The sequence below is a fragment of the Gadus chalcogrammus genome, chromosome 4 (genome assembly GCF_026213295.1).
Source record: "Gadus chalcogrammus isolate NIFS_2021 chromosome 4, NIFS_Gcha_1.0, whole genome shotgun sequence".
NCBI classification, from domain to species: domain Eukaryota; kingdom Metazoa; phylum Chordata; class Actinopteri; order Gadiformes; family Gadidae; genus Gadus; species Gadus chalcogrammus.
The window spans coordinates 27,125,845-27,139,299 of record NC_079415.1 but is presented as its reverse complement, the minus strand read 5'-3'; the positions used below and the strand labels follow the sequence as shown (position 1 = coordinate 27,139,299).

General features: G+C 48.0%; 1 protein-coding gene across 1 annotated transcript in view; it reads right to left on the bottom strand.

Moving 5' to 3' along the window:
* Positions 1-525: 525 nt before the first annotated feature.
* Positions 526-13,455, bottom strand: part of LOC130380954 (DNA-binding protein SATB2-like) — a 29,315-nt gene continuing 16,385 nt past the window's right edge. The window contains 4 exon segments of the mRNA XM_056588380.1: positions 526-1,188; positions 3,097-3,279; positions 3,593-3,745; positions 12,411-12,623. Coding sequence (XP_056444355.1) covers positions 526-1,188; positions 3,097-3,279; positions 3,593-3,745; positions 12,411-12,623 — 1,212 coding nt within the window.

Sequence of the window (13,455 nt, the reverse complement as noted above, 5' to 3'; positions counted from 1 at the left end):
CTTTCTCCGATATTTACTGTCCTAATAAAGTAATGATGTTAAAAAATACAACCATCAATGACAACACATTTGAACTTCAACTGAAGGACAGATATCAATAAATAGTGGATGAACAAGATGTGAGAAACACTAACAGCCACTCTAATCCCTGGGTACTGCAGTTCAGGCCCATTAGTAAGCTCCACAATGCATGTTGGGAAAAAAACGAACAAAAGGACAACCAAAAAAGCCCCAAAGTAAACAGGTGAAGACAGGTGACCTGCTGTTTATGTTGTAAGACAGAGAAGCTTGTGGCTTTGGCTTGCCTCCTACTCAGCGGTGAGGCATCAGCTTTTCAATCCCTTTTGACCTCAACGCACACACTGCACTCCAACAAGCAGTATGGCTGAGCTACTCGTCCAATTGCAACCTCTCAGTTCACAGTTCGCTCACTCAAAGGACTGGAAGGCCTTTTTACACCGCAGCCCGGCTTCTCAGCAGCTGCACCCCAAATGCCCGTTACCCAGCACCTTCCCTGGTCCCCCATCACACCACAGTCCTGCTGTCTATGCTGCTTCCCAAGTCAGGGGGGCTCCGGGTGCCGCTCCTGGGGGCCATCACTACATCTTCCGGGGGTGGTGCTTCTCCATCTCTCCCCTTGCCCCTCTCTTCCTCCGGCTGCTCCCCTGCCCCGTTCCCCCTGCTCTGTCTTAGGCCCCCCGCTCCTGCTTGTGGACCCAGCGCCCTGCTCGTCTCCACGGACCTTTGGCCGTCCTCGCCTTCCCCCTCGTCCTCCGACCCTGACAACCCCTTCTCGCCGTCGTCGTGGCTGTGGCTGTGGCTGAGGCCAGGGTCCGGGCCTCCCCAGTCCTCCTCCTCCTCCTCTTCGTCCTGGGGGGCCGAGCCGCGCTGCTTGGCGTGGTAGCGCTGGTTCTGGAAGAACTTGACCACGGTGTGCTTGGGCAGGTCCAGCTGGGCCGACAGCGTGTGGACCGCCTCCTGGTCCGGGTAGAGGCCCACGTCCCCGATGAAGCTCTGCAGGATGCCCAGCGCCTCCAGGGAGATGCGTGTCCGAAAACGAGCCCTTCTGGGGCCCCCCGGCGGAGGGCCGTCCTCGGGGCTCCGGTACACCCTGGAGAAGGACGGCGGCGGGCCTTCGGGTGCCGGCGAGGGGTCCTTCAGAGGCGGCATCGGGTGTCTGTGGAGCGCCTGTTGAGATAAGAAAATCGATGAATACTCTGCATAATGATGCCCTTATGAGAATATAGGCACAGACGTGCAAGGACATAACCGAGATTTGGAGGATGACTAATGGTAACTGAAATACTCAGGAAATGGCCTTGCAGACTCGAATAGTCATTATAGCAAAGCAAGCATGTGAATGGGGGGCCTTCATAGGACATTTAAAGTTAGTTGTAGTATTATTGCGTAGCCTGATTGGGTAGACCCCCCCTCTAACCTGGAGACCATCCTGATCACATGAACCAACATTCTGTTTCACAACACGGATCAGGCTGGGGGCGGGAGTTCTTGCCTTGACAGACAAACTTCTCAGCCAATCAGTGTAACAATCTGCTGTTCATTGAGACACAGTGCACGATGTTTGATCGACTCGATTCAAGTTATGCATCCACACAGACAAACACACGCATACACATATACACAGACACTCATCCTACGCGCACACACACACACACAAACACACACACACACACACACACACACACACACACACACACACACACACACACACACACACACACACACACACACACACACACACACACACACATTCCCCCAAGAAACACACACACATATTTACACACATTCATCCTAAACACACACACACACATGCAAACACATGCATCCCACACACACATATATAAATACGCACACACCCATCCTAAAAACACACACACACACACACACACACACACACACACACACACACACACACACACACACACACACACACACACAGACACTCATACACATACATGTACGCACCCACACATCCTACAACCATGCACACATATGCACACACTCATCATACAAACACACACCCGCAAACACTCATCCAACACAAACACATACACACACATACATATACATACACACTCATCCTACAATCACACACACGCACACACACACACACATTTACACATACACTCATCCAACAAACACACACACACACAAACACAAGCACACACACACACACATACACACACCCACACACGCACACACACTCATCGCACAAACAGATCCAACCCTCCCAGGTCTTATTAGCTGGGTGGGGTGGCACTCCCAGAACACAGGAACCCAGCCCTATAAATCTGCGGTTCAAATGAAAGGCCTTAAATAAAGATAATGTTCATTCCTCTCTCCCTGTGTCTCAATAATGATAGGGTAGGTGTTGGACAACATTGAGGTTGGGCCAGACGGCTACTGGGGTTGATGAGGGAGTAAGTAGTAGGGTGTGTGTGTGCTTGTGTGTGTTTGTGTGTGATTTTTAGGTATGACTTTTTTTCAATGACTTGTGGAAAAATTTAGGAAATAAACTGAGAATATTGACAATGTCTTTTTTAGAATAATTATATTGAGACCTTTGCTAGGGTTTTCTTTGACTGTAGAAAACACTTGAGCAATGATGCATAAAATATGAAGCTGGCTGTTCAAATAACCCGATAAGCAAATGAGCTACATATGCACCTTTTATGAATATTGTATCTTGCTGAGTCAGAAACACACACACACACACACAAACAACGCCTGGTTAACAGATGAACAATAAAATGTTAAAGTAAAGGAAAAGTGTCTCTTTCACATCTCTCGGTTGCGAAGAATTAATCAAGAACATGCCAACGGGGAAAATGTGAAGCTAGTTTTCTCAAACGATTTGATTGCTGATAACTGCTATAAAGATTAGCATTGGTTAGCCTAGCTAGCACCTCCGTGCAGCGTAATAAAACGTTTGAAGCGGCTCATGAGAAAACATGTCTATAAAACTGTGGCGACACACCTCAAGAGTATTCTCAATTAAAAAAAACGGAAGTTTCCGGACTCACAATGCGTCGGGCCCCCCCCTCCACACACACGAGGGCCTCGCTGCGGCTTTACCTGAAGGTCCGCCGGCTGCGGTGGGCGGTCTCCATGGTGATGTCGGGACTCCTCCTCGTACGCGTGGTCCCGCTGGGACGCCGGCAGGGACAGGAAGCGGCGGATGTTGGACAGGTTCTCCCAAAGCGTCCGGTTCTCCAGGCCGGGGCTCTCCTTCCAGCGCAGCAGCTCACACAACCAGCCCTGGGAGGGGGGGAGGGGGGGAGGGGGGGAGAGAAAGGGGGGGGAGAGAGGGAGAGAGAGTGGGGGAGAGAGAGGGCGGGGGGGAGTGTGCTTTCTTTTACTTTCTTCAACACGTTTTAAGTTCTACGTCATCCTTCCTAATCCACCCTAACAGCACTAGTCTTGTGTGTTTGTGGCTATGACGTCGCTAAATCTTCCGGGTTTGTGCTTCTCTTTCTGCGTTGCTGACCCGTAACCCAAACATTAACGAGGACCAGAGCATGGCCGAAGTATCGAGGACCGAAACAAATACTGAGACGTTCGGAGGACTCACCTGGCTTTTGTTGGCGGCCACCTTGGCGAACAGCGCCTGGGAGACCTTGGCCCGCTTCATCTCCTGGTGGATCTCCTCGTAGATCCCCGGGGTGATGCTGGCCCCGGCGGTGGGCTCCAGGGGGGGGGCAGCGCAGGGCGGGCCGGGCTTGGTCTGAAGAGAGGAGGAAGAGGGGGTCCATGAGCATTCAGCCACGCTGATGGAGGGGGAGGACTGAACCTGGCAATGTTTCTCTTCCTTGCTATCCAATAAACGTTTGACCTACATTGATTGCATTGACCTCTGTGTGTGTGTGTTTGTGTTTGTGTGTGTGTATGTGTGTGTGCCATCAACGGTATTTAGCATGTGTTCATCTGATAGTCTGTTTGTTTGTTTATCAGAGGTGCCTGAGAACCTGTGTATGTGAGTGTGTGTGTGTGTGTGTTTGTGTGTGTGTGTGTGTGTGTTTTCTCTTGTGTGTGCGTGTGTAGGTGTGTGTGTAAGCGTGTGTGCATGTGTCTGCGTGTGTGTGCAGTGTTTCCCCTATATGCTCCTAGAATTTCTTTTTTTTAACTAGAGAAGAGGAGAGCTTCATATTAACGGAGGAACTTCCGCAGCTTCTGAGTTTGCGGTTCAATAGATCATCAGTGAAACATCGTTGCGACACAATTGAGTGTAGTAACCCAGAGAACCAGCTACAACATTGTTTTCATCCAAACGAGCCGTCTTTAGCGAACGGTGAATTGCATTGGCTTCTACGAGCATTCGGCTTTCAGCCGCGAGTTTAGGGACCGTCTGCAAAGTGCAAAACTGAATTGCATTGGCTTCTACGAGCAGTCGGCTTTCATCCGTGAGCTTAGGGACCGTCTGCAAAGTGCAAAACTGAAAACGACCACAATGGTAAAATTTCAATAGCGTCGCCATTATTGACTCTAGAGCCCCAAAACTTGTTCCATAGAGGCATGGCCTCTTCATTGTCCTACTACAACCTTTAATTTTGAAAAATATATCTCTTATTTTTTAAGATTTTTTATTTAGGAACAATTTCAATACCGTTGCCATCAGTGGCGAAGCTAGACCTTTTTGAAAAAAAACTTGCCTTAGCCCACCCTATCGTTTCTTCCTCAAATCTAACATTCTACCGTTTTTTTTTACACAAGCAATGAGAGGATGGATGCTGTACACTAATGAACAGGCTCAAATGGGCTAGTGAAATCGAGCGCAACCTTCCTTCAGGTATCTCTAACCTCTGATTGGTGGGTGGGCGTATCCTGTTTGACAAAACCAAAAATGCAGCACGAGCGCACCTAACATAGTTTCTGCTGTTTTGTCTGTCAAAGAGGCTAGCTAGTCTTTATCAGAAAATCCACGATTTCCAGCTGTGTTATAACATGACCTGGTAATAATAATACTATAATTTTAAAACCTTGACATAATCTGTCAGATGTCTATTAAATGACAGTTGACCACAAGACGATTCTATATATGCCTCTTCTTGAATTGCTTCATGTTTTAGTCGGCAGAGCCTTGTAATGCTGCGCAGCATGATAAGCATGATAAGGTGCAAGGAGCAGAAAAGTATCAAATATATATTGATATGGGTGCTAATTTTCTGTTGAAAAAAAATGCTGGCATTAGTTTATCAGCTGAGGGCGTATTCATTGCCATAACAACGTGAGCTAATCAACAAGTACAACATGTTCTAATACTATGAGACTCAGGCTACACTGGAAAAAGTCTTCTGTTGAACCAAGTAAAAAAAATATGGGTAATGGTTCACATCTATATTACATAACTTGAGCCAATGACAAATATATAGCTTGCCTCAAACAATATTTCCTATGTTCATAAAAACTAAATAATACAACTTGGCACCAAGTATAATTCTATTCTTTGAATGAAGTTAATACATTTAAATCGTATGTTAAATCCTAAACAAAAAAATATTGATTCACTCCAACAATTGGTTCTCATTTAAGAAATATCTATCAGAAATAATTTGGTTTATCCAATCAAAAAGATTACAATTTAATCAAACAATTGTTTCTCATTATTGTATACATCATCATCATGATTTTTTCCCGCTCGGCTCTCGCCGCTTCATGGCCTTGAGGTGCTTCTGTCTGGATTCGACATCACATCGTGACATCAGTCAGGGTTAGGTGCTTTGCCAAAGACACCTCGATACACTGCTTGGTGAAGCCGGGGATTGAACCAACAACCTTCAGATTACCAGCCAACCCGCTCTACCACCTGAGCTACTGCCGCCAGTGGGTCATCGTCACTCTGGTCAAGGCTTGTGCTTTCACCTCAAAAAGTCGCCAAAAGTCACCAATAGCAGCTGAAAAAGAAGCTAGATTTGTCGCTTGTCGCTGTTTTGAAAAAAAGTCGCCAAAGGGGTCTGAAAAGTAGCTAAATATAGCGACAAAATCGCTAAGTTGGCAACACTGCGGTTTGGTCCAGTAGTCGTAAGCGTCTTTGTATTTAATGCGCATGCGCAGGCTTGTACGTAACCTTGACATTTTACATTTGTCAAAATAGATATTTCTTAATTGAACTCCTAACTAAAAATATCTATATTTCACAGTATTTTGAAGTAAAAAAAAGTTATTTTAAAAATAAAACAAAAAATGTTTATTTGAATTGAATTACAAAATAATAATCAGATGAAGTGCGGCATAAATCCCTTTTTCCAGTGTACACTGGAAATAGGGTTTTAAGCCGTACTTCATCTGATTATTATTTTGTAATTCAATTCAAATAAACATTTTTTGTTTTATTTTTAAAATAACTTTTTTTTATTTCAAAATACTGTGAAATATAGATATTTTTAATTAGGAGCTCAATTAAGAAATATCCATTTTGACAAATGTAATATTTTAAGGTTGTGTATTCAACTGATTAATAATTTTGTCATTCAATCCAAATTTTTTTTTGTTGTTTTCTTCCTAAAACACTGTTATATTTGATTAGGAGCTCAATTTAGAAATATTTGTTCAGACAAATGTACAATTTCAAGGTTACGTACAAGCCTGCGCATGCGCATTAAATACAAAGACGCTTACGACTACTGGACCAAACCGCAGTGTTGCCAACTTAGCGATTTTGTCGCTATATTTAGCTACTTTTCAGACCCCTTTGGCGACTTTTTTTCAAAACAGCGACAAGCGACAAATCTAGCTTATTTTTCAGCTGCTATGGGTGACTTTTGGCGACTTTTTGAAGTGAAAGCACTATCGCTATTACCTCTTCACAACGAGCACCGGGTGCCTGCGCGGCCCCTCCCCCGTCTCAACGCACTTACAGGCAGCTCAGTCCTCGTGGTAAAAAGCAAACTCAGGAACCGGATGTCCTTGCAGACCTTAAACTCCATCCTATACATCCGATATGGATTAAAGCAGAGTGGATTAAAGCTGTCAGGTGATGCTTGCTTTGAGCACCAGCTGCCTGATCATGTTTTGAAGCTTTTTGGAACATCAGCTGCTTATTCATTCAAGGTAGCACCTACAGCTGAACCTGCAGTAGAGAGCCTTGACCAGAGTGACGATGACTCACTGGTTCTGTGAGCTAGGACAGTCTGTCTGTGTCTGGAGGGAGGTCTGGAGTAGGCCTAACTCTGCGATTTAGATTGTTAATATATAATGTATATTGTGTGGTGGCAGTAGCTCAGGTGGTAGAGCGGGTTGGCTGGTAACCTAAAGGTTGATGGTTCGATCCCCGGCTTCACCAAGCAGAGTATCGAGGTGTCTTTGACAAAGCACCTAACCCTGACTGATGTGATGTCGAATCCAGACATCCTGCTGACGCTGGAACAGAGACTTCCAACTCTCCAGCAGTAGCGCCCCAAAGCCATGAAGCGGCGAGAGCCGAGCGGGAAAAGATGATGATGATGATGTATACAAAAATTTGTTATGTTTAAATGTTGATTAAATTGTAATCTTTTTGATTGGATAAAACAAATTATTTCTGATAGATATTTCTTAAATGAGAAACAATTGTTGGAGTGAATCAATATTTTTTTGTTTAGGATTTAACATACGATTTAAATGTATTAACTTCATTCAAAGAATAGAATTATACTTGGTGCCAAGTTGTATTATTTTGTTTTTATGAACATAGGAAATATTGTTTGAGGCAAGCTATGTATTTGTCATTGGCTCAAGTTATGTAATATAGATGTGAACCATTACCCTTGTTTTTTTTAATTGGTTCAACAGAAGGCTTTTTCCAGTGTGGCTGCTTTTTCTAGTACCGCCTCGCTCTAGGTTCCAAGCGGCTGAGCCGATGCTAAAAGGTGACGTCGGCAGACGGCCGGCCACTGATTGGCCAGAGAGTGTGACGAAGTCACGAGAGCGACATGGCAACCATGCTGGTAACAGCCATAGCAGCGCCGCAGCCAACATATTCCACTTCTTCAACTTCTTCAACATGCCAGCTAATAATAGTAATGTTATCGATGTCCTCCATTGTTGTTATGTGGGTTCTGTCCATGAGTGGGTTGCGTAGGTGTTGTTTGCGTCGCGTACAAAAATACGTCACGGCCCTTTCGCGCAGCTGACCCCGCCCACGTCCAGGAGGTACTATTTACCGTGTCGAGTCATGTCGAGTCGTGTCGAGTCGAGTCGAGTCGAGTCGAGCTACATGTGCCGTGGAAAAGCGGCATAAGAAAATAAAGGTTGTGGAAAAAAAAAAAATCTTACACAGGACTTTTTATACTTCATATACCCCTGTGGCTGCCTGGAGTTGAGCCTAGACTGGTTGCCATTATTGACTCTAGATCCCTAAAACGTTTTCCATAAGCATGGGCTCTTTATGGTCTTACTACAACCTTTGTGATGGGGAGAGGGGAGGGAGTGGGAAGATGCATTGGTTTGAGGCATAGACCTTTTCGATTGTTTTAGTATTTGGGTTATGGGATTTTAATGTATAGGGTGGTTGTTGCCTCTCCTGGAACCGTCACCTTATCGTGGTGGAGAGGTTTGCGTGTCCCTGTGAACCTGAGAGCTGTGTTGTCTGGAGCCTTGTGCTCCTGGTAGGGTCTCTCATGGCAGAGTGGTCTCAGGTGAGGGGCCAGACTAAGAATGGTTAAAAAAACTCCAATGAATAACGGAAAAAGAGGAGATGTGACCCGGCCCGGAGGAAGCCCGGGGCCCCCGTCTGGAGCCAGGCCCAGACGGAGGGCTCGATGGCGAGCGCCTGGTGGCCGGGTTTGCCACGGAGCCCGGTCGGGCACAGCCCGAACAAACTACGTGGTACCCCCCCTCTCTTCATCCCATGGGCCCACCACCTGTGGGAAGACCCGTTGGGGTCGGGTGCGCAGCCACATGGGTGGCAGCGAAGGTCAGGGGTCTCGACGGACCAGACCCGGGCGGCAGAAGCTGGCTCTGGGGACGTGGAACGTCACCTCGCTGTGGGGAAAGGAACCGGAGCTTGTGAGGGAGGTGGAGCGCTATCAGTTAGATCTGGTGGGGCTTACCTCCACGCACAGTCTCAGCTCTGGTACCGTACTCCTGGATAAGGGTTGGACTCTATTCTTCTCCGGAGTTGCCGAGGGCGTGAGGCGCCGGGCGGGTGTGGGGATACTCATAAATCCCCGGCTGAGCGCCGCGGTGTTGGAGTTTACCCCGGTAGACGAGAGGGTCGCCTCCCTGCGCCTAAGGGTTGTAGGGGGGAAAACTCTGACTGTTGTTTGTGCTTATGCACCAAACAGCAGCTCAGAGTACTCGGCCTTCTTGGAGACCCTGAATGGAGTCCTGTATGGGGCTCCAGTAGGGGACTCCGTAGTTCTGCTGGGAGACTTCAACGCCCACGTGGGCAACGATGGAGACACCTGGAGAGGCGTGGTGGGGAGGAACGGCCTCCCTGATCTAAACCCGAGCGGTCGTTTGTTATTGGACTTCTGTGCTAGTCATGGATTATCCATAACAAACACCATGTTCGAACATAAGGGTGCTCATAAGTGTACCTGGTACCAGAGCACCCTAGGCCGAAGATCGATGATCGATTTCGTGATCGTGTCATCTGATCTGAGGCCGCATGTTTTGGACACTCGGGTAAAGAGAGGGGCGGAACTGTCAACCGACCACCATCTGGTTGTGAGTTGGATCAGGGAATGGGGGAAATTTCCGGATAGACCTGGTAAGCCCAAACGAGTAGTGCGGGTGAACTGGGAACGTCTGGAGGAGGCCCCCGTCCTAGGTATCTTCAACTCACACCTCCGGCGGAGCTTTTCTGGCATTCCTGTGGAGGTTGGGGGCATTGAGCCGGAGTGGGCGGTGTTCAAAGCCTCCATTGCTGAAGCTGCGGTGGCTAGCTGTGGCCTCAGGGTCTTAGGCTCCTCAAGGGGCGGTAACCCTCGGACACCGTGGTGGACACCGGTGGTCAGGGAAGCCGTCCGACTGAAGAAGGAGGCCTTCCGGGATATGATATCCTGGAGGACTCCTGACTCGGTTGCAGGGTACCGACAGGCTCGAAGGGCTGCAGCGGCTGCCGTGTCGGAGGCTAAGCAGCGGATGTGGGAGAAGTTCGGAGAGGCCATGGTGAAGGACTTTCGGTCGGCACCAAAGTGTTTCTGGAAGACTATCCGGCACCTCAGGAAGGGGAAACGGGGAACCATCCAAGCTGTGTACAGTAAGGATGGGACTCTGTTGACCTCAACTGAGGAGGTCGTCTGACGTTGGAAGGAACACTTTGAGAAACTCCTGAATCCGAATAACACGCCCTCTATGTTGGAGGCAGAGCTCGAGGTTGATGGTGTTTCGTCGTCAATTTCCCTGGTGGAGGTCACTGAGGTAGTCAAACATCTCCGCAGTGGCAAAGCCCCAGGGATTGATGAGATCCAGCCAGAAATGCTAAAGGCTCTGGGTGTTGAGGGGCTGTCATGGTTGACACGCCTATTCAACATCGCGTGGGAGTCGGGTACAGTGCCAAAGGAGTGGCAAACCGGGGTGGTGGTTCCCCTGTTCAAAAAGGGGGACCAGAGAGTGTGTGCCAATTACCGGGGTATCACACTTCTCAGCCTCCCTGGTAAAGTCTACTCCAAGGTGCTAGAAAGGAGGGTTCGGCCGATCGTCGAACCTCAGATTGAAGAGGAACAATGCGGTTTTCGCCCCGGACGTGGAACTACGGACCAGCTCTTCACTCTCGCAAGGATCCTGGAGGGGGCCTGGGAGTATGCCCATCCGGTCTACATGTGTTTTGTGGATCTGGAGAAGGCGTATGACCGGGTCCCCCGGGAGAAACTGTGGGAGGTGCTGCGGGAGTATGGGGTAAGGGGGTTTATCCTCAGGGCCATCCAATCTTTGTACTCCCAAAGCGAGAGCTGTGTTCGTGTTCTCGGCAGCCAGTCAGTTTCGTTCTCAGTGGGTGCTGGTCTCCGCCAGGGCTGCGCCTTGTCACCAATCCTGTTTGTGATATACATGGACAGGATATCGAGGCGTAGTCGTGGTGGGGAGGGGTTGCAGTTCGGTGGTCTGAGGATCTCGTCACTGCTTTTTGCAGATGATGTGGTCCTCATTGGATCATCGGCCTGTGACCTTCAGCACTCACTGGATCGGCTGGCGGCCGAGTGTGAAGCGGCTGGGATGAGGATCAGCACCGCTAAATCTGAGGCCATGACTCTTAGCAGGAAACCGGTGGATTGCTTACTCCGGGTAGGAAATGAGTCCTTAGCCCAAGTGAAGGAGTTCAAGTACCTCAGGGTCTTGTTAGCGAGTGAGGGTACTATGGAGCGTGAGATTGCCCGGAGAATCGGAGCAGCGGGGGCGGTATTGCGTTCGCTTTACCGCACCGTTGTAACGAAAAGAGAGCTGAGCCGCAAGGCAAAGCTCTCGATCTACCGGTCGATCTTCGTTCCTAACCTCACCTATGGTCATGAGGGCTGGGTGATGACCGAAAGGACGAGATCGTGGGTACAAGCGGCCGAGATGAGTTTTCTCAGAAGGGTGGCTGGCGTCTCCCTTAGGGATAGGGTGAGAAGCTCAGCCATCCGTGAGGAACTCGGATTAGAGCCGCTGCTCCTTTACTTAGAAAGGAGTCAGCTGAGGTGGTTCGGGCATCTGGTAAGGATGCCCACTGGGCGCCTTCCTTGGGAGGTGTTTCAGGCACGTCCAGTGGGGAGGAGACCTCGGGGAAGACCCAGGACTAGGTGGAGAGATTATATCTCAACACTGGCCTGGGAACGCCTCGGGATCCCCCCGTCAGAGCTGGTCAATGTGGCCCGGGAAAGGGAAGTCTGGGGCCCCCTGCTTGAGCTGCTCCCCCCGCGACCCGACCCCGGATAAGCGGATGACGATGACGATGAGGATGAGGGTGGTTGTTGATATAAATATTTTTTGTTAAATAAATGTAAATAATGTTTTTAAAGATTATACTTGTAATATGTTCAATCTCTCCTTATTTCCCCTGCTCATTAATGTGCACAAATGTACTGTATGTATGTTGCCAGTAGACACATAGAAACCTCCCGGCAGGGTGCGCTTTGCGAGCACAAAAAAAGAATTGCGCGCGAAAAACATTTCACCTCCGCTACTGCAACTCCATCCTAGGGGAAACACTGGTGTGTTTATCTAAGTCTGTGTGTTTGCGTGCGTGTATGTGTGTATGTAAGTCTGTGTGTTTGTGTGCACCTATTTGTGTGTGTGTGCGTGTGTGTGTGTACATAAGTCTGTGTGTGTCTGTAAGTCTTTGTTTGTGTGTGTGTGCGTGTGTGTGTGTACATAAGTCTGTGTGTGTATCTAAGTCTGTGTGTTTGTGTGCGTGTATGTGTGCATGTAAGTCTGTGTGTTTGCGTGTGTATGTGTGTACCTATTTGTGTGTGTGTGCGTGTGTGTGTGTGTACCTGAGTTTGCCTCTGTGCCGGGGCGGTGGGGACCTGACTGTGTGAAAGACTCAGACTGCTGCTGCTGGCCCTCTCTCTCTCCTCCTGGTAGATGCGGTCTCGCTCTCCCTGGGGCAGAAGCAGGAAGCTCTGCATGGACTTCAGGTTGACCAGCAGCGACTGGGAGGCCAGGCGCGGGTCTTCCTCTTTGCGCAGGATCTCCGACAGCAGGCCCTGCTCCACCACAACAAAGAGCACATTTGATCCAATGGGAAGGCCTCCCTAGTTTTAGAACTCAAGTAAGCGTATCATATCACAGATATTATCACCGGTTTGTGGTAATCCCTCCGATGATACTTCTGACGATTTTGCTCAAGAGTTTTCGTAGGTTTTTTACGTCGTAACGGTTAGTCAGGGTTTAGACAGCCAGAGGTATGGAATGCCATTGGACAGTGACCTTGTCAAATGCCGTTTGAACGTGGTCATGGGACACCCTTTGATGCTGTAATTGTGATGAAAGGCTGAACTACATATGCTTGTCGTGTTTGACTTGGACTTGTTGATTACAGGATGTGGAGATTCAACCTCTTTGCGCTGGCAACCCCGCTGAAAAGTATTAGCATGAAATGTTTTTTTCTAACTCACTGATTACGTCAGATATAGGGAGGTGCAGCCTATATGCAAGGGTATGTGCTTTACTTTTGAAACATGAACTGTTTTTTGGAGAAACATGGATGTGAACAATCTGAAAAACATTTTTCCCTTTAGTTATAGAGACACAAAACATTAAATGTCGATGAAGTTGTTATGTTTTGGTATCTGTTTCCAAATCATTTTAAAATGAAGCCAATCAGAATGTTTACATTAAAAGTAAGTGCTTTTTTTAAAAAGCATTCAGACAACAAATTTCAGCTTCATCTGCGATTGATGTTTAACAAAACATCTCTTTTAAAGCCGAATACAACGAGAACAAATGAACGACAGGTCTTTGCACATGCCAATTTTGATATGCTCCTCTGTCCCAAATGGTTTACAACAAGTTTCACATACGATAACAAAAGAGACA